Below are 22,578 nucleotides of genomic sequence, written 5' to 3'. Positions count from 1 at the left end.
GACAGACAGACAGACAGACAGAGCGTGTGTGTTCTTCTGTCTGGGACCATCACAGCCAGTCAGATATTGTTTTGGAAAAAAAGGTTGTTTTCCTGTCCAATTTTTTTTTAAATGGAAAATAAAGTAATAGTGACTGGACGCCCATTTGAGTGGTGGGTCACTAGCATGGAGCATCAGCCCTGTAATGAAGCCAAGAGGATTACTTTGGAATTGGAGCGATGTTGCTACTGCTCTGTGGCTATCTCTGCAAGAGTCATTGACACAAATGACAGCAGCCAAGGAGCCTGTTTCATGTGTGTGTCTCAAACACATCCATGTAGTGATACAGGTGCACACTTCCATGCACACACACATATGCTTGCACATATACAAGCAAAGACACTCAGACACAAAACACCTTCATAAAATCAAGGGCGCTAAAATACCTGCATGCATGCACAAACACACTCGCACACACAGGCAAGCGCATGCACACACACTCATACACACACACGCACACACACGCACACACACAAGCAAACGCACACGCACACACAAACACCACAAAAAAACAAACACACGTCAACAGAAAAATGTTCCGAGACAAAACACCTTCCCACACATACAGTTTCAGGTCGATTTTTCTCTAACTCAACCGACGGGGTCTGAGAGCGCGTGCTTTCGAAAGACCCCTGGGAGCAAGGGGCCGCAAACAGCAGCTAACACGGTTCACTTGAAATTCTGATCACTGATGTTGAACTTCTAGATGTGACCTTTACTGCAGCCGCAGCGCCCTATTACAACAGCACGGCTGGGGATCGCCGCGCCCAGAGAGACGCGCTCCAAGCAAATATTACCCACCAGCCCTCAGCTTGAATCACGGCAGCTGACGCCTGCCCTGAAAAAAAGTGAGGGGGAAGGAAAAAAAACAACAACCGGGGGGAGGGAAATGAGTAGAGGGGTAACGGAGAGGTCAGCTCAGATGCAGTGTTGGTTTGGTGTGGGTTTGGTGAACGCGTCCCTCGGGCGGGCAGACTTTTTCAATGGCAGCCATCACATTCGGTGTGTGTACTCTCACCATGGCCTCTTAGCCCTGCCTTCTGTTATTGTAACCTTCTGCCTCTTCCTCATCCTTTCATATTCTTCCTCTTCGTCTGATCTTCCTCTTTCTCATTTCCCTCTTCTTCCTCCTCCTACACATTTTCCTCATCTTCTTCTACGTCCTTTTCCTCCTCTTCTACTTTACCCTCCTCTTCATTATTTTATTCGTCTTTCTCATCCCCCTCTTCCACCTCACCCTCCTCTTCCTCCTTTTCTCCATCTCCTCTTCCTCCTCTGCTCCATCTTCTCCCTCTTTTACCTCCTCTTTCTCTCTATTTTATCTGACTCTTTCTCATCTACTTCAGCTTTCTCCTCTTCCATCTTTCCCTCCTCTTCCTTATTTACTTCATCTTCCCCCTGTCCTTTCCTTTTCGCCATCTTCCTCCTCTACTTCCACTTCCTCTCGCACGTATGCCACCTCTTCCTCCCGGTCCTCCTCCTATAGAGTGTGCAGTGGATGCCAGAGAGGAAATCCACTGCATACACTATAACAGAGGGGAACAAACACTTTTTTATGCGTGGCATGTGGTACTCTGTTACTTTGTTTCCATTTGAGCTGGTGCGAAGAGTTCATTCTTACCTGGGCCCTCAAAGAACAAACACAGCTGCAGTTATTCAACACCACCAAACAACCACGGCGAACAACCGTCTACTTAGAGTTGATTAATGGGTTTATGAATGCTTACTCCACTGTCCACTTTGCAAAGAAAAGGAATTATATCAGCCATCTGTCCAAGGCTGTTTTTTATTTGTAGCTTCAGTCACCCTTAAAGTTTCTAACATTTCTCATTGGGGCAAGTTCCATCCCTGCATGGATTAGGGCTCTGAGTCAGTTCGTTAGCTATTTAGTTAGTAAGGATGCTGTCACATCTTTGAATTTGAGCATGTTAAGCACCGTTAAACCCCCTCAATTTTATAACAATGTGTCAGTCATGTGCCAGGGCCAGGATCTCCAAAAAGAAAGGTGGCCATCTTGTGTGATGTTCTGTCCTCTTCCTGGTTGTCTGAAATAGGGCATTCTGGCCAGAGCTGCGCTGATTGAGCAGTGGTTTGGTTTCACTGGCACGGACAAATGGAAATTGACGTGGAAAAAAACCCTGGTCAAGATTAATGATTTAAGTACTTAGATGTTTAAGTGGAACATAAACAAGTTCACAACTTTACTGTCTAAAATATGTTGTCCAATGATATTTTCATACTTCCCTAATGGAAAGGGAGAGAGAAGTACAAAGTTGTTTTAAACTGTGAGTTTTAAAGTGAATTTTTCTTCTTTTTATAACCGATTGACCTGGGGTACTGAAATGTTGCACCAGATATTGCTGAGTATAGAAAGTAATTCACCAGAACGAGATCTCCAATATTCTTTATTTTTTCCTGGTTTTCTGCTCCAATGTGCAGCTCTCGGTTCCTAACCAGTAATTTTTTGAAAAAGATACATTCACCTCAAGGGATTGTTGAAAGAAAATGTTAAAACAAACAGATTTTGTTTTTCATATAGAATTATTTGACTCTCAATAAGGAATATTGGTATTGATTCATGGTTTATCTAACTATCCTTACAGGAGTCTCTGCATGTCTGAATGTCCTTAGAATCTCTCGGCAACCCTTCATCTGATCGACTTCACACTTGGCGGGGGTTCTAATGTGGTTCTAATGTTTGAAGTCGTTTAGATGTGCGTTCTCTGAACCATGTGGGCGTGTTGTCTCCGACGTTGTAGCCCACCCAAAGTTTGGGTAACTACTTAAGCACCGTCATTCTGTAAGAGTGTTAAACCCTGCTTAACCTTCTCTGGGGAGCGGACACCTAAATAAGCTCCACACATCCACACACACTGTGGTTTTGCACTAAACGTGTGCAGGAAGCTGAACCCTCTCTCGGACTCAGCGTTCACCCGTTCAGAAGTGTCTCGGAAAAGGCGCTTCAACATCATGAGAAGAACGCCCCCAGCGTTCGGGGCGTCTTGCAAAAAATAGATGATTTGACGTTCATTTTCGCTGAATGATGTTCATTTTTAATAACAGGGACAAAATGGCTTGATAACAATGTTAACGGCTAGTGAACCCAAAATGGTAAATTAATTTGTAAACTTTAATTGAAAGTGTTAAATATTCTGAATTCTTCTGATGAAAGACAATAATGTTACATCTAAGTTTTTGCTTTAGTGATTTGAAATAGCGAACAAGACTTCTAATTGCAGGGTATTTGTTGGACACAATAACACACAGACGATGTTCAAGAAAAATATATGTTTATTGTATTTCTCTGTACGGATCCTTGCCCTAATTATAGAATATCTGAGCCTGTCAGTTGTAAAAACAAGCACTTTTAGAGGGCATACATCGATTTGGTCTTGCTCAACACCGGACCAATCTCAACATTTCTGTTGACGTTAGTCCATTATAGCCGAAACAAGTTAGGGTCCAGTGTAAAAAATCCAGTTTTCCTTAAAGTCAACACAGGTCTTCATTATATAGCACAATGGTCCTGCATAACCTCCTGTACTGTGTCAGTGCATGTATGTGTGTGCAGCCATGCGTGTGTGCTTGTGTATATATGTGTGTGGTTAGCCACACCTGACAAGAAACAGTATGTGGGCTTTTTACACCTGGAGGCTACCGACCTCGTTGTGGAATCCTGTCAAGAAAAATAGCTAATCGCAGAGAGAGAGAGAGAGAGAGAGAGAGAGAGAGAGAGAGAGAGAGAGAGAGAGAGAGAGAGAGAGAGAGAGAGAGAGAGAGAGAGAGAGAGAGAGAGAGAGAGAGAGACCCGTGAAGGCTGAGGTTCTTATTAGTCTCTACAGAGGAAAGAAAATGTCAGCTGAAAATACATTCGGTACACAGTTGTGATCCACAAAGTCATGGGCTTCAAAGCATTTTGTCTTGTTAAGGCTAGCGTTGACGCTCCGAGGGACACCTCCATGCTCTATTAGACTAAGCTACTCCATTGACACTCGCTGCCCTTTCCCCCCCCCCCCTCCTTCTAAATCAAAGAAAAAATCTGTTACTGACAAAGCTGTTCATAGACTGTCAACGTTTCAAAAGCTATATTGATGGTTTTTATATGGTCTGGTATTTTGGTCGCCCGAAGTCAAGATACGCTACTGGGCAACAAGACAGGAAATCTGTTGAATTCCCTGAGAAACCCGCGTTAATCCAGTCAGCATCGTTGACAATATCTTTTACTCCAACTCCATTGTCAAGGCTGCAAAACATTTTGGACCCGTGTGCTTGAGTGGCACAGCGACATGGAGAGGCTTACATGCTACATAGTTATTAGCAAAGGCTTGTTGTTCCCAATTTGAAATGAATATCAGGAAAAATAGTTGTTGCTGTCCCGCTTTCAAAAAAAGAAAAACCGAACAAACAAACACATTTTTCATTCACGTGAATCGCTACCACCCAAATGTTTATATTTGGATGGTAGCAATGGTTTTCTCTCAAAACGGGGCGAAAATTTACCTAGAGATGAAGTTGCACAGTCAACCTGTTTCACATGACAATGTATCCCTGCAAATTCCTGTGATATTTTGTTGTCGTCATGGTTTTGCTATTCATAAGCCGTTGCAGGTCCTCTCTTTCCTTGTGTTCAGGGAACCATATAGACCCTGGGGCTGTCTTGATGATACAGGCCTTTCACTGGTTTATGCTGCTTTCACGTAAGATGATTCATTCCTCATATATATATAGCCTTAAGCCTGGCAGATAGACAAGCATGACTCCCTCTGGTCCAATGAGGAGCCTCCGCTCACTAGCATGATAGGAAAGGGGGATATGAAGACATCAGGCATGCAGGGTGAGAGCTAAGCAGATGGAGGGAGGAAAAAAGAAATGTGTGTGGGGGGGGAGGACGTTGTAGCCGTCAACGATGGGCAAGCATTTGTATTGATCTTTCTTTGAAGCCTTACCAAACGGTGACCCGGTGAAGGAGCATAGATGCTCGTGTCTAACATTCCCCCCGCCTGCAGCCTGACCTGTCAGCTGCCCCATAGTCTGCACACCGGGTGGGACCTGACAGGGGGGGAAGCCCGCCCCTGCTGCTCCATGTATTGTAGTGTAATGTACTGTGATGTACCGAAATGCCCATTGTCGTCCTGCGTGACAGTCAATAGTGTGCAGTCATTGCCGTTACAGCTCTGCATACAATGTGTTCTCATGCTTCGAGCTCAGCCGGTTTTAAATATTCAGCCCCCTGCCGGGATGAGAGTGTCTGACGGTGATAATGGTGACAGCAGCTACCTGGAGCACAGCGCTTGGCAGGAAGTCCCCAACGCCTGGCTCCTCGTTCACGTTCTACCATCCAGCAGAACGAGTGCTCTGTCATCTGCTGCCTCACTCTGGCCTCATCTCAAAGATAACGGACTCACACCTGGATAGACTCGTTAAAATTACTATATGGCTATATGGCTATTTAACAGTTAAAAAGAAAGTAGCATTGCACATAACAAGGAAGCTTTTTGCTATCGTTATGTGGCCTAATGTCTATTCCAATAAGTCTATTCTTGTTCGGTCGCAATAAATGGCTCAGACACCCTGTTATGTTGAACACCGGTATGTTAAACAGACCGATCATTTTTAACGGCATTAAACAATCTTGAATATTTATGTTTGCCTCAAACATAAAAGGCTCTCCCAGGGGCCGTATCAAATTTGTTGGCAAACATTTTTCTGCCCACTCTCGATCTTAGTGCGGCAATACAAACCGGTCCAATGGCTTTGACCTCGAGGAAAAAAGATACCTTGAGAAATACGACCTTTACCGTGTAGGTTAAGCCATAATGTATTACAGCCGGCTGTGGCGTTGGCACGGCAATCGGGGCACGTGTGACTGTGCACCCTCTTGACTACTTGTGCTTGTGATTGATATGCTTGTCCTTAATGTGCTGCGCTGACCGCCACCACGCATTATGCACCGAGCCTTTCAATATCAGCGCCGCTCCGTTCCGCCGCCGCAGTCGTCCGTACCCGTTCAGCGGGCAAGCAGGACGGTGATTGAGCCTTCCCTGGAAAACCGCAATGAAGCTGGACCTCACCTAGCCCACCCATGTGCCAGATGAACCCTCTTTCCTAAGGTTACATACATATATATTTCTGTATAGGTTATATAATGGCAGCATTTTTCAGCATTGTTAGAAAGCCAAAGAAGCTGTTGAGTTGTACTGTAGCGCTGTGTTGCACTCTTGATTTCTACATCTTTAATTATGTTTCTCAGGTGATTAAAATGACAAACACATGAGTAGGAATGCACAAAAGACAAAACAGGCAAGACACACATTAGTGACTTGAAGATAATTGGAGAAAAGTAAAGAAAAGAGGGAGCAATAGGGAAAAGCCACTACACCACGGTACCAAGGAAATAAAGAGGAGGAGAGGAAGGAAAAGAGAGGCTTGAGGCTTCGGAAGGAGGAAATGAGTGCCAACGGGACAGTCTGATTGGATTAAAGTGGCAGGGGAGGGGCCAGAGGAGAGGAGAGCACTCTCTGTGGGGTGTTGAGGAGTGAACCAAGAGGAGTGGTCCTTCAAGGCGGCGTGTCTCTTTAAACGGTTTAAGATGCAAGTCAAATAATGACTTCCTCGGAGAAGCCCTCCCTGATGGTGGAAGTTCACAACGGTCCTTGAAGCCACTTTTTCATTAGATGGCAATGGGTTCCCTGTGTACATTAGCAGTGTGCACGTGCATTCACACAGCCCTCCATGCGCAGTGGTGAACGTTCACATTCATAAAGTCTGTTCATATGCATCACTAAATCAGTAGGGATGTACTGTACTGTGTGTGTGTGTGTGTGTGTGTGTGTGTGTGTGTGTGTGTGTGTGTGTGTGTGTGTGTGTGTGTGTGTGTGTGTGTGTGTGTGTGTGTGTGTGTGTGTGTGTGTGTGTGTGTGTGTGTGTGTGTGTGTGTGTGGGATCGCCATGGCCTGGAGGAGGGACATTAGGAAATGACTGGCACATCTCATTTGGGGCTTAATTGCACAAGGGCGAGCTCCCATTCATGAGGACCAGTTAGCCCAAGGGCTAGCTAGCTAGATGGCTAGATATTCTCTATGGTTTTCTTTCTTTTGTAGTTGGAGGATTCCGTGGCTACATTTAATAATGCAAGAAATGAATGTGAGATAATGCTATCGATATCAATTTTTAAGCGAGAGACAAATCAACTCATCTGATGGACTCTAACATGTACAACATCTAATAAGGTTTGAGAAATACAGCCATCTGTGTCTCATTATGTCATTCTCACGACAGTATCAGACAACTATGGCAGTCAGTCAAAGCGATAAAGGCTCATGCTTTTATCAATTGCCTTTGTTCTTAATAATAAAGCAAAACATTAGTCATATTATTTAAGTGTGTGTGTGTGTGTGTGTGTGTGTGTGTGTGCGTGTGCGTGTGCGTGTGCGTGTGCGTGTGCGTGTGCGTGTGCGTGTGCGTGTGCGTGTGCGTGTGCGTGTGCGTGTGTGCATGCAGGCTTGAGTGCGTGACTTTTTGTTTGAGAGTGAATGGAACTGCGTGTGTGTGCGTGTCTGTGTCTGTGTCTGAGCGTGCTGTTGTGTGTATGTGAGCTTGCACGCAGGCTTGTGTGCGTGGCTTCATGTTTGACTGTGAATGGACCTGCAGGGCCACCCGATGTCCCGACGTCTTTGGTTCACTTCAGAGTGACATCTGCAGCGACATCAAAATTCTTTGTTTCCTTCTTAATACTAAACAGAAGTATCTCATTAAAGTGATTTGAATATTAACAGATATAATGAAATGGTAAAAGACAAACCAACTACTGTGAAACAGAGGTGTTTACTGATTCCAGTTGTCTCCCATATCCAACCGTGTACGAACATAGTGCTGTGTTTGGTGTGCCAGGCTAAGAGAGGGGTTTGAAGTCCTGTGGTCGAAACACATGCAGCCTGGCAAGGGCTGGATTGAATCCCACTGAAGCCTCCTTCACTGTCTTCCCTTTGTAGTCCAGCAAACACCCAAACAAACAGACACACACGCACATGCATTCGTGTCCAACACGTGAGGTTTAATCGCTATGGCAACGATTTCAGACCCTGCCAATGTCTATTGTTGTCACTGCCAATTGTAGTGGTTATAATGCTGAGGTAAAATGCCACTTTCATTTCGGAAATTGGTGCTGTACTGACATTGCTTCTAAGAGGGGGGCTTACAGATATAATTATTAATCTATAATAATATCAATCATGATGATCAATAATAATCCATTACCAACCCCCCCTGTCGTGAAATAATAGTATCCCTCTTTCCACCGATTATATTGATTTTCATTTGTATGTAAACACTCGCTCGACTAGACCATTGTCGGCTCTGACTTGTATTAAATCTCTGCTTGAAGTCTTTTCTCCAGGATTTATTTTGCTAATGGCCTCACTGAGGTCTTTTGTGTGGAATACTTTCTCCCCTGAGGAACGACCTCATGTCATTCCCCTCTGTTTGTATGGAGGCTGTAAAGCCCTCTAAGAAAGTCATTATAATTTAATTACATGAATAAACTTTACTCGGTTCAACGTAATTTGTAGAAGGTAATGTAGTGATATCCGTTACAAGCATCCTAACCTTTTTAGAAAGACTGGAACTTCGCTGCGGCTGTCTTTGTTTTTTGCAGCTACGCTGTCCTTTTCGATGTAGCTCGTTGAACGTATTGCATGAATAAATACATGAAGCTCAGTGGGGAAACAATAGCTGTGAATGAAGGCTAGGGAACAAGCTGCATTGTTTTAGATCAGAGCCCATACCCCGGCTAACCCTCATCAAACTTGTAACATTGTGATTTGATACAGAATGCTTAAGTGTAATGTAACGATTCATGTACTATCAAAGAGTTCATGTTTAAGGTTAAAGAGAGTTAGGTTACGGTAAGGGCTTGTTCTAGGTAGTGAGGAGCAGGGAAAAAGCAGAGCAACGGTGGGGGATTACCCCCACAGGTAAAGTGTGTGTGGCTGCACCCAGACCAAAACAAAAGTAAACAGAATGGATCAAATTGGTCCCTGGGTGATTCAATGGTTCCCGGACACTAAAACCAAAATGTCTCCTCCCCCCTTTCCCTGTGTGCAGGTGGAAGCTGATGGGCAGCCTCGGGGTGTGGGCTGTGGCCGCTCTTCTCCTAGGGACCTCCGTGTGGACGCTGTCGGAAGCCCACAGAACCGGCAAAGACAGGCACAGGATGCAGACGGCCAGCGCCTCACCGGCCGGCGCCCCCCGCAAGCCGCACGCAACGGTTAGTACCCCTGCCCTACGTCGCTCATCTCTAGAAGTACGTCACCAGCATGCGTCCATGTCGGTGCGAATGGGAGGGAATGGAAACTGAGAGGACGTTGGGGCGCTCTGGGTTGCTTTTCATACTTAAAGTCATGTTAATGGTATAGGAACTGTGTTGCAGTATGGAAGTATTAATGTGATGGTTATAGCAACATGCTTCTGCGGAATTATAGGAAAGACATACGAGTATAAGAGTGTGGTTTTGGTGTTCACTTACTCAAACGATTTCAGTTCTTTAACGACGTTGCGGAAACATTCAGTACTAAATCCCTGCATTTAGGTCAGGCAACAGTATTCATTGCATCCATTAGTGCAAAATAGCAGCTTAAATCCGACACGGAAATTTATTTCTGTTGCCTATGCACAGGTGCATGCTTACACATCTACACACACAAACAAACACACACACGCACACACACACACGCATACACATACAGATTCACACACACACACACACACACACACACACACACACACACACACACACACACACACACACACACACTCACGCACACACTCTCTTCATGAAGCTTATAGAATTCTTTGAGCTGGGTAAAACATCTTTAAAAGACACTTATACTCGATGTTTGTCAAGAAGTAGAATATTTGCATCAGGACAACGGTGTTCTTGCCTTGGTTGGAAACACGGGCACGCGGTTGCCTGGTTACCTTGCAGGCTGAGAAAACCTCCATTTCTGTCCTTCTTTTCACCCCTTCTCCTTTTGTGTCGACCTGACAGCCAGTAGTCACGTGCGTGAGCTCTTGGTGCAGCCAAAGTGAAACGTCTGTTTAAAATCCGGTCCAACAATGAGGAGAATAAATAAATACACGTACATGACATGAGTGTGAAATGCCCTTACCTTTGTGCCTTAGAAGTAAACACAATCTTTCTTAAACTAATTACTTTCTAAGTGCTGTGATTGCTCGTGCACATGTTGATACGAGCCAACGCGTGTGAGGTTAATAAGATGGAGCCGTGTGTGTAGGTGAATAGGTGAGGCCGTTAAAGCGGTTGCACAGCAACAGCGTTACTCTTGTTTGTGTTCACTGGTGAATCTGACTCTGATGCAGTTTAAATGACTTTTTGGATTCACATAATCCAAAAGCTAATTATTTAAATGAATTTACTTTCCGAGACCTTAAGAGACTTTGCCCAATTTTATCCATTCCTATTCATATGTCACTTCATTACTACTATTGCAGTTATCCTTCAGGTTTCCTTTCTTTTTAATACATTTCCTGTTGTCATTATTGCTTTATGCTAGTATAGTGTATAACAAGCTCCCAATGCTTGGACTGGGATTTGTAAAGGAGAAGGACTTTTGTTGATGCGTTGATGCGTGGAATAATAATAACCATGAAGGCATAAGCCTCTGGGTTTTGACAAACATGAATTCAGGAACGGCCGGACCTTTTGCAGCTGTGTCTAATGTAGGGTGAGCCTCACCTGTCTCCACTCTCACAGCTGAACCTAACCACTCTGTGCACTCACCACTCTGTACTAACCACTCTGTATTAACCACTCTGTACTAACCACTCTGTACTAACCACTCTGTACTAACCACTCTGGACACTAACCACTCTGTAGACTAACCTCTTTGTACACTAACTACTCTGTTAATTAACCACTCTGTACACAAACCGCTCTATACTAACCTCACCCCTCTATACTAACCTCACCCCTCTACACTAACCTCACCCCTCTACACTAACCTCAACCCTCTACACTAACCTCACCCATCTACACTAACCTCACCCCTCTACACTAACCTCAACCCTCTACACTAACCTCACCCCTCTATACTAACCTCACCCCTCTATACTAACCTCACCCCTCTACACTAACCTCACCCCTCTACACTAACCTCACCACTCTATACTAACCTCACCCCTCTATACTAACCTCACCCCTCTACACTAACCTCAGCCCTCTATACTAACCTCACCCCTCAACACTAACCTCACCCCTCTATACTAACCTCACCCCTCTATACTAACCTCACCCCTCTACACTAACCTCACCCCTCTACACTAACCTCACCCCTCTATACTAACCTCACCCCTCAACACTAACCTCACCCTTCTACACTAACCTCACCCCTCAACACTAACCTCACCCCTCTATACTAACCTCACCCCTCTATACTAACCTCACCCCTCTACACTAACCTCACCCCTCTATACTAACCTCACCCCTCTACACTAACCTCACCCCTCTACACTAACCTCACCCCTCTACACTAACCTCACCCCTCTATACTAACCTCACCCCTCTACACTAACCTCACCCCTCTATACTAACCTCACCCCTCTACACTAACCTCACCCCTCTATACTAACCTCACCCCTCTACACTAACCTCACCCCTCTACACTAACCTCACCCCTCTACACTAACCTCACCACTCTATACTAACCTCACCCCTCTATACTAACCTCACCCCTCTACACTAACCTCAGCCCTCTATACTAACCTCACCCCTCAACACTAACCTCACCCCTCTATACTAACCTCACCCCTCTATACTAACCTCACCCCTCTACACTAACCTCACCCCTCTACACTAACCTCACCCCTCTACACTAACCTCACCCCTCTATACTAACCTCACCCCTCTATACTAACCATTGTCACACAGTATTATGACAATAGTATCCATCCTTATCTGCAGATCAAAGTAGTTTAAATGAATAATTGTAATGATCAAATTCTGTATACAATGAGCAATGATTATTTTTAATATGAATATATATATATCCTCTACAGATTAGATTTTGTAGCCTGGATCGTGTTCGTATATTAATTCCCTAGTAATCTGCAGAATACCTCATTTCCTTTTGCTATGGGCTTGCTGAATGTTCCGCTAGTCTATTTCAGGTGGCTGCCTTTGAATTAGCTAGACTTGGCATTAGGCTGACTCGTTGGGGGGCTCACTATCACACCAACCCACAGACGTGTCTGAGCCTAGATCCTGGAAAAAACCCTGATCCCTGCGGGAAACTTTAGCTTAGTTTGTTGGCACATGCATTCTCCGAAAAACATGCAGTCAGTATTTTGAACCAATGTGAGGTTTACAAATACCCCCCCTCAAAAACAAACATCCCATTTATTTATTTTTTTTATGCACACGCACATCAGCACAGAAATGCTAAATCAGCACTCAGCCCTGCAGTGGTCCCAATAGTTAGAATAAATTAAGCATGCCCACCTCCAGCTCTGTTCTGGGGTCTGTCTCACCTCCAGCTCTGTTCTGGGGTCTGTTTCACCTCCTGCTCTGCTCCCAGGTCTGTCTCACCGCCTGCTCTCTTCTGGGGTCTGTCTCGCCTCCAGCTCTGTTCTGGGGTCTGTCTCACCTCCTGCTCTGCTCCCAGGCCTGTCTCACCGCCTGCTCTGGGGTCTGTCTCACCTCCTGCTCTGGGGTCTGTCTCACCTCATGCTCTGCTCCGGGGTCTGTCTCACCTCCTGCTCTGTCTGGGGTCTGTCTCACCTCCTGCTCTGTCTGAGGCCTGTCTCACCTCCTGCTCTGTCTGGGGTCTGTCTCACCTCCTGCTCTGTCTGGGGTCTGTCTCACCTCATGCTCTGCCCCGGGGTCTGTCTCACCTCCTGCTCTGTCTGGGGTCTGTCTCACCTCCTGCTCTGTCTGAGGCCTGTCTCACCTCCTGCTCTGTCTGGGGTCTGTCTCACCTCCTGCTCTGTCTGGGGTCTGTCTCACCTCCTGCTCTGGGGTCTGTCTCACCTCCTGCTCTGTCTGGGGTCTGTCTCACCTCATGCTCTGCTCCGGGGTCTGTCTCACCTCCTGCTCTGGGGTCTGTCTCACCTCATGCTCTGCTCCGGGGTCTGTCTCACCTCCTGCTCTGTCTGGGCTCTGTCTCACCTCATGCTCTGCTCCGGGGTCTGTCTCACCTCCTGCTCTGTCTGGGGTCTGTCTCACCTCATTCTCTGCTCCGGGGTCTGTCTCACCTCCTGCTGTGTCTGGGGTCTCTCTCACACCTGCTCTGTCTGGGGTCTGTCTCACCTCATTCTCTGCTCCGGGGTCTGTCTCACCTCCTGCTCTGTCTGGGGTCTGTCTCACCTCATTCTCTGTCTGGGGTCTGTCTCACCTCCTGCTCTGTCTGGGGTCTGTCTCACCTCCTGGTCTGTCTGGGGTCTGACTCACCTCATTCTCTGCTCCGGGGTCTGTCTCACCTCCTGCTCTGTCTGGGGTCTCTCTCACCTCTTGCTCTGTCTGGGGTCTGTCTCACCTCCTGCTCTGTCTGGGGTCTGTCTCACCTCCTGCTCTGTCTGGGGTCTGTCTCACCTCCTGCTCTGCCAACTTGGCAAGCGGCTGTGGAATGTCATCTTGCCCCTGTGGTTCTGCCCCCCCCCCCAAACACACACCGCCCCAAATCCCCTGATGCAAAAACAAATTCCTAATCCTCCATCTCCCTCCCCGCCAGAATAGGAAACTAAAGAGCTGTCGATTTGGCAGCGGAGTTTAAAGCCCACCCTCGGGTTAGTTTGGATGGCATAATTATGCAGGACGCATTTGGAAAGATGCACCCTTGCAAGTGAATGGGCCCCATCAATGTATATTTTTTACCCATTTTTCTTTCCCTGAATCCATTCCGACGGAGGGGTGTTAACTCTGAAACAATGGAACTTCTCTGCAGTCCATATGAGGCATTGGGGGGGGGGAGTCTGGTTCAAACACTATTTGGGGGGGGGGATTGATAACAGCTGGGGTGGGGGGGATGGGAGTGAGAGAAAATACTGTAAACAGACATTTATAATCATATAACATAGCATTCGTAGTATTAATATTTGAACCAACCGTATACGACGCTGTGTTGATAGACAGTATTATTGGGCATCTAGTCTAGGTCGAGAATAGGTTAATGGTCAGTCATGCGACATGGTTTGGTTGTAGCCCATCGGGGGGCAGACTGGGGTGTGTATGCCGGGGACAAGTGATGCTTGCACACTGGAAGAATACCTAGAGGCGTGAAGTGAACTATGAATGAGAACACGGGTGAACTTTAAATTCAATCCCCAGCAATGAACCTTTTGTTTTATGTTAAGTAGATATATTCAGTTAATTATGTAAAAGTGTGCCTAATAAATCGGTAAAAAAAGGGCAGTATGAACCTGTAGCATAACACATAAAAGAAAATGGTTATATATCCGTTTTATCACCTTGCTATCTCATGTTTACCCGTTTAGAGTGCATGTAGGGTTCCAGTTTGCAAACGGTTCACCACAGTCGAGTTATGAAACACCTGCCAGCGTCATCTCCATCATAATTAAAATACTTGGAATACATTTATTGATAGCAATTCCCAAGAACACCCATTCCAAATACATGATTTCCGATCAGAGTATACTTCTTTACTTTTTGTTTCCAGAACACTTTTCCTGGAAGAAACGTGACTTAAAAAGGGTAAAAATAAAAGTTCAGATCTGAAATAAGAAATGATCCGCTGTGCTTCAGAATAAACACGTGTGTGAACAGGACTTGTATGGAGGGAGCAGGAGGCTGGTTAGGAATGAAAGAATAGAGCATGAGGAACTGAAATGTTGCTTTTCTTTGGGGGGCCAAGATAAGGCAGATGTCAGAGGATGAAAAATACTTCACAAATAGTCCCATTTCGTCTAGAAATCCTCAATGTCTAACAATATAATTTTGTTTTGGTGTGGAGGTGGTGGCGGTGGTCATTCAAATAAATTGATCTTCAAAACAAAATGAATCTTTGGAATTGCTTTCTGTTTACCCACCAAGAACCCACAATATTGTTGTGCATCTTGTTTGTGTATTGAAGGAAGATGTTGGTATCAGGCTGTGCAATAAATACAAAGCAGTGATAACCATCATGTCCATATACACAGCATTGAAATGTGAGACTTTCTTAATATGCATTAAAAAGCAATAACTCCAGCAATAAACAAATAATAAATAAACCAATTATGCTGATTCAAATTTCTTTAACTTACCACTGGAATGCACAAACCAAATATATAAACTCAACTGTATACACTAGCCAAATTTCTTTCAACAAATAGGAAGCATTTAATTGAATGTTTCAGAATAATGTTCAGAGGCCGTTTGCAAACAAGGTTGGGGTTAGGTTGCAATAGCGGATCCTTCTCACTTGCCCTGCTGTGCACTGCTATAACGTGCTTATCGTAGCCAAACATACCCGGTATGTTGCCATACGATAGGGACCATAATAAGTGTCTACGAAGTGCTGAGGTAATGAGAAATTGGCATTTGCTTATCACAGTGGTCCACATATTATGTGTTCATTTTGCATTCAGCTGCATACCGCATATCGTTGTTGTTTTGGATATGCTCTCCTATATGGACATGTGTAAATAAGTAAATACTGAAGGGACAAAGAAAAACCGTTCCTTGTCAGGTTGGGGCCCCTGTGTTGGGCCCCCAGTTACTGCACTGCCTTATTAGTTTAGGGCCCTCTACATCCGATAAAGAACAGTTGGCTGTGGTCTGTCCCTATGGTCCTGAAACAACAGTGCACTGCTTTATTATTTGGCTTTACCTCTACCTTTATTCGATTTCTTCAAGGTTGGTCTATTGAATACAAATAGATGTAATTGTTAAAGTAATGTGTTGAATGCGTCAACGTCAAAAAAAAAACCCACGCAGACAGACACACACACACACACCTTCCAGGCGGTATGGATATGCTGGTTATGTGGTTAAATGTGTCTCCAGCATGCAACCCTCATTCTTATCAGGGAAAGAGGGAAAGGGGAGAAGCCCAAGCTCTGAGAGAGAGAGAGAGAGAGAGAGAGAGAGAGAGAGAGAGAGAGAGAGAGAGAGAGAGAGAGAGAGAGAGAGAGAGAGAGAGAGAGAGAGAGAGAGAGAGAGAGAGAGAGAGAGAGAGAGAGAGAGAGAGAGAGAGAGAGAGAGAAGCCCTAGCTCTTTGTCATTTGGGGACGTACACCCAAACTGCCCTGGCCAAGCTGTCAAATCGCTAGAGAGAGAGAGAGAGAGAGAGAGAGAGAGAGAGAGAGAGAGAGAGAGAGAGAGAGAGAGAGAGAGAGAGAGAGAGAGAGAGAGAGAGAGAGGTACCTACATACAGATGCGTGTGCACTTGCATCAAGAATGCCAGCACAGCAGTTAGCTGGGAAGGGAAAGACTGGGGGATGGGAAGACTGAATGGGGGGGAGGTGGACTCTGCAAAATGTTCAGGCGAAATGTTGGAGGCACAGCGGGGGGTTACACTCCTGCTGTATAAAGCAGGATTAAAGTAGCCAGAAGGGAAAAGGCCAGGGGAATCATGTTGACCGACCCACTGATCAAAGCAGTGTTATGTGTTGAAAAAGCGTTACACTGGCCCTGTAACGTTACCACAGAGTCACATTCTGCAAATCATGGAAAGAGACATGTAGAATAAGGTATTTCAGGATCCTTAGCATATTGTTGCTCCATACAGTTCAGAAAAAAAAATGGTAGACGCATTTATTTGAGATGAATATACATACCTCTGATTAATAAATAACACATTGAAGGCAAAGTGGTTATGAAAACGACCAAAGTCTGAAGAGGTCATTGAGTGATACCACAGAAACAGCGCAAGGATCTTACAACAACCTGAACACAATTAAAAACACAAAAGAAAAATAGTCACGTTGGAGATTATGTGTTCTAACATACCCCATGCATAACCCCCTATACCCCTCCCATATCAGGGCAAGAGATGTGTCCCCCTACAAGAGATGTGTCCCCCTACAAGAGATGTGTCCCCCTACAAGAGATGTGTCCCCCTACAAGCCTCTCTCTCAGCGCCGTGTCACGTGTAAAACAAACGCTACCTCATTCATAGGAAGAAGGAATGGCTTCTTGTGAGATGATGGCTAGAAGCTGATGGGCAAACCTATGTGGCCCCTCATAATGAAAAACTTTGCTTCAAGATCCTATGACTTCCGTCTGGATAAATCCTCCGCCATTTAGAATTTTGTGAAAAACAGTAAAAAACATACGGTTATTTTGTTTGATCAAAATGCTTGGGTATGTATCTCCTATTGTTCCATATCTTCCATCTAACGAGAAGGGAAGTCTGTACAAAAAAAATCAAGCCCCCAAGAGCCAATAACTATGAAAAGGGTGGTGACTTAAAGACGCAAATAGACTTAAATGCTTATATCGAAATCAAGATGGACTCCTATAATCTTGAGTCCAATGCAAAAAATCTGAAAAAGAGGGAATCAAGTTGTTGTCAATCGGTTGTGGCATCAAAGTGGACGTGGTTTGTGACCACACACTCCTATAAAGAATGCTTGATTTCAGCGGCACCAACGTTGGGACTGTTGATGTCAACTGACAAAACAACATGGCCCCAAAATTCAATCAAATTGAAAGAGCAGGGTTAATCTTAGCCAATCTTCATCAAACTTGCTGCAGTAAAGCACACATGGGTCATGATTAATTGCTCTAAAGTTCATCCAGATTGTGCAAGGGGGCACTATAACCTTCAACTGAAAATTCTTACTTTAATTCCCAACCCTTCACCTATGGTCGTGAAACTTTGTAGACATGTATCACTCCTCATGATAAACAAATGTTTCTAAGGAACCCATCAGCTCTAACATCATGGCCAAATTTGGTGTACTTAAAGAAACATAGTTAAAGATTAACCAGGCTAATGTCCAAATAGGACCATAGGGGCACTACAGCAATCAATTAAAAACTTTAAAGATACCATACCTCCTCACCCTTTTGACATATGGTCATGAATGTTTGTATGCGCATCACCAGACCCAAGCTGAGGCTGTTCCAAGGTTATCAACTGTAAAAACAGCAAAAATGGTTTGTGTAAGGCTTGGCCTCGATACATGCTGCTTGCAGCTCTAATTAATAGTATTGTTGTATGGGATTAGCTGAATGGTTTGAATGAATAAAGTATTGTGACGGCTTGGGGGAAATAGATTTTTCCACAAAGTTGGCAGAAGTTAAATAGTGTTTTCTCACTGGCTTGTTTTGATTGTTAATCAATTCATATTCATTCATATTCAATTCATAACAAATATAAGTATTGGGTCTGGGGATAATGTAGCCTGACAGTGATAAACTCTCTATGTCAGCATGAGAGAGAGGGGGAGAGAGATAGAGACTACAAGACTAATCGGGGCGCTAGTTCAGGAGCAGCAGAAGATAAGCAACCTCTGTTTTCTCCTCCGCTGCAGCCCTAACTTTTCTCCAAGAACAATTTATGTTTATCATGTGAATGGTGAGGCAGAAACTCTGCCCTATACCTGCACCACTGGGTCCGATAACTGCCTTCGTTTCTTCATCAGTATGCAAGTGGGGGTCCGTGTTTTGCACGATTATGCATCACATGTGTGAGTGCTTGTTTATTCACAGGTCGAGTTGAATTTGCCTGGTGGTCATATCCCAGCTACGAACACCTGGGGAAACTAGAACAGGCGTTCAGGGGATGAAAAACTGATTTTCTTTTTAAATGAAGCAGAAACATGGTGGCAAACTCCGACCCATGTACACACATCCAACCATACACATGTACACACACACACACACACACACACACACACACACACACACACACACACACACACACACACACACACACACACACACACACAATCACAGCATAAAAATATAAAATGACCATGTACAAGCATTCAGGAAAACATATACTAAGCCATACACATTTTTTCACACAGATGAACGGAGGGACGTACATACGTTCAGTACATGCACACAATACTCCATAGATCATATTATAATGATCATTTTTAACCTTTCCTTTTTGCACATTTGTGTACTCGTTGGCATTTTCTTATTTTAACCTCGGTTTTCAAGAAACATGGGGAATCAAATGTTTCCATATCCCTCTGAACCCTTTGCTGCTGTCGTAGTTATTCTTCGTCTGCCTCTGTCACTGCTCGCTGGCTGTTGTGTGATATGGCCCAATTGTGTAATCGTTTGGCACATCTCCTCGTGTTTGTTTGTCTGTTGTCTTTCCCTTTGCATGTTCCTCGATTTCGTTGGTTACTCCTCTCCTCTGTGGAAACATTAGGTTGGTTTCTGCCCGTGCTCTTGGCCATGTTGTAGCACCCATGTTTTGATTGAGTGCTACGATATGATTATACTTGAATGTCCTATATGCTTATTAGTTAAAAAAATAAAGCTATAGATACATCCGCAATTCGTACAGGAATGCAAACAAATAGTTTGTTTGTAGTGCCTGGGTCCAACAGAGAGGGGTCCAAAAGATATGGTTAAAAATCATGCAGACAGCGTGGAACCAGTGGTCCTCCAACTTATAATGTTTGAAGTTGGCGGTTAATTATATTTGCCGAAAATCAATTTGTGGTTGGGCAATCCCGCAAACTAAATATTATCCAATGTTAAATATTCTTATTACACACACACGCACACACAGAAAAACACATACACATAAACACACACACACACACACAAAATGGTCACATACCATTGGCGACAGCTTCCAATAACTTATTAAAGTTGAAGACACTGTCTACTATTAGACCTTATAAATACACTACTATGTGGTTCTAAAAATAGTAGAGTCTGATGGATTTGTAGTAAACACAGAACCAAACCACAGAGTTTGCATATCCCCCACTGCGTGCTCAGGTGGCCTCCTGCTTAAAGAAGAGGGCTGGCTAATGAATGACCCGGTCATTTATTTATTCCCTTTGTAGTTCACAGTTTGAAGCCTAAAGCCCGACACATTTTTTTCCGCCTTTTCCAAGTCTAATCTTTTCCAAAGCCATGTGCATTTTGGATATATTTCATTAATAATATGTGTGTGTGTGTGTGTGTGTGTGTGTGTGTGTGTGTGTGTGTGTGTGTGTGTGTGTGTGTGTGTGTGTGTGTGTGTGTGTGTGTGTGTGTGTGTGTGTGTGTGTGTGTGTGTGTGTGTGTGTGTGTGTGTGTTTGCTTTCACTTAGTGGCTAGTGACTGAAGAAGACAATAAAAGTACATTAAAGTATGAATTAAACATTAATTAACTTCAGTAGAAGCAGTTATAAACATTCATGAATAGTTTCATAACTTATTGGTCTAATAATCAATAAATAATTGTTTTCTTGTTTTTTAATGGTGTTCATGTTTACTTAGATATTCATTTATAAATATTTTACCACTATGCTTATGCTATATAGTAATGCTTGATTAACTAACTCTGTTAATAAATATACCCTTATTGTAACATTACTTAATAATTGTATTGTTAAAGCCTACAGCTTAAAGCCTACAGCGGAACCATAGATGATTGATTGAATTGTCTTTTGTATGCAACCTTGCTATAAAAGCTTTATGGATGAATAAAACATTATGTAACAGATCATATCCTTAAGTCTGCTCATGTGTGACATGACATCTCATTCCTCACTTTCCTTTTCTACAAACAAGCTGTCTCTCCTTTCTGCCACATCAGAGCATCAAATAAGACCAAGGAATAGAAGCATGGAATCTGGTGCTTCTTTCCATTTGTCCTTCCGCCATCCACTTGCTCCTTTTTCTTCTCCTCCTTCGTCATCCTCCGCTGTCTCCTCCACATCCCTCTTTCCCGGTTTAATTCATTCTTTCCAGCTCTCCCCAATCTTTCTCCGTCTCTCACTTTGTCTCCTCCTCTGCCTCTGCACCAGAGAGGGCCTTCTAAGTCCAGTATGTCTGACACACACCTCTCTCCCTCTCTTCTTGGCTTCCTACAGGACAGGGGAACGTCGGATGGCACCATCGACCGATGTGAGTACACTGTTCAAGACTAAAAAAAATACAACATGTTTCTGTTTGGGAAACAAATGTGTTGCTTGTTTTCGTCTTTATCCTCCTTGTCGAGATTGTACGGCTTGCAATTTATGACCGCCTAAAGATTGTCATGCACCGAACAGAATGACATCATGATTATAGACAGAGGTTTAAAGTGTGTTTTGCGGCGACAATGCGAGTCAATATTGTTGTTTCACTGATATTCAAACCAATCAAGTTATTGTTCCTCACCCACACACGCACACAGTAAAAGTTGTATACATAATCAGCAAAATGGCAAGATTTGTGCTTCTACGACACAGGAGTTGTATTTCTTGTGCATTTGCATGTTTAACGGACTGAAAAGACTCAAATCAGATAATTGCTCCAGCCTTTAACTTTGGACCATTTGAACTGACTCCATCTCTGTTGTCCAGGAGCCATGTACATCCTGTCTATGTAGTTCTTGTCTAGATGCTCTTTACTTTTGGAATGGACTTCGCAGATGATTGATTGTTGCTTGGTTGGGTCATTTATTTATCGACTGACGTATTGATTAGTTGGAGGAATATTAGGCTGATTAATTATTATTTTTTTACTTTTTTCCCATCGATTCATTATTGTCCTTGGTGTAGTGACCTGGTTCTCTACTTCTATGATTGAGGATGGCATTATGTCAGTTGAATGCAGGAGTGTATACTTAATCACCTTAACCATAAGGAGCCATGTTTTATTTTCTCAACGACTATCTACCAGTGGAAAACTTCTGTTTATATATATATATACTAAAAATAACAAAGTCCCTGTGCACAGCCTGTTGATTCTCAGGTGCTGGTGATGTGCAGTCAGCAGTAGGATATCAAATCAAAGAAGTTTGATTTATTGTGTGAGCGTTACGCTGTTAATTCGTCAGGTTCGCTCTTCCTGTGAGTGAACCTGACGAAGCAACAGCGAAACGCGCCGTTCACAAAATAAATCAGCTAATCAGCTTATACCAGTGTGCTTTGATTGTACACCTCTTTGACTTGATATATACATATATATATATATATATCAATGTATGTAGGTATGGAAATATTTTGTTAATAACTTATTTTCAGCCATGCATGTTGCTCTGTTCTGTTAACACTTGAATCATCACTTGCCACACTGTAGGGAGAGCAAAGACATTATTTGACTCCTCTTGGAGACCACTCAGCTAACATAGGAGTAAATAGAGAAGAGGTAGCCGGGCAACCATGAACTTAAACACTGTGGTTCTTAAACACCAAACCACAGTGTCTGCATAGACAAATTGTTGCCAGATGCTCAGTGATAGGGTTCTACTGAGTGTCACCTACTGAGGGTCACCTACTGATTACATCACTTCCTGTAGGGCAAGTTTTATAGTATATTTTCTACTTATTTTAGTAAAACGTAACGCCCTGATTCATATAAATGAGACTAGACGTCTCAATCTCCCTCCCAGGTCATTCTGTGCCCCCACGTACATAGTG

General features: G+C 43.9%; 1 protein-coding gene across 1 annotated transcript in view; it reads left to right on the top strand.

The window, feature by feature from the left end:
- Positions 1–9,151: 9,151 nt before the first annotated feature.
- fstl4 (follistatin-like 4) overlaps positions 9,152–22,578 on the top strand; it is a gene marked incomplete at both ends in the record, with an annotated part of 169,580 nt that continues 156,153 nt past the window's right edge. Inside the window, 2 exons of the mRNA XM_079737567.1 lie at positions 9,152–9,304; positions 21,046–21,079. Coding sequence (XP_079593693.1) covers positions 9,152–9,304; positions 21,046–21,079 — 187 coding nt within the window. The remainder of the gene's footprint in view (positions 9,305–21,045; positions 21,080–22,578) is intronic.

Source organism: Pollachius pollachius (genome assembly GCF_949987615.1).
Source record: "Pollachius pollachius genome assembly, chromosome: 6".
Lineage (NCBI taxonomy): Eukaryota > Metazoa > Chordata > Actinopteri > Gadiformes > Gadidae > Pollachius > Pollachius pollachius.
The sequence above is the reverse complement of the archived record's forward strand: the minus strand, read 5'-3'. Positions and strand labels throughout refer to the sequence as shown.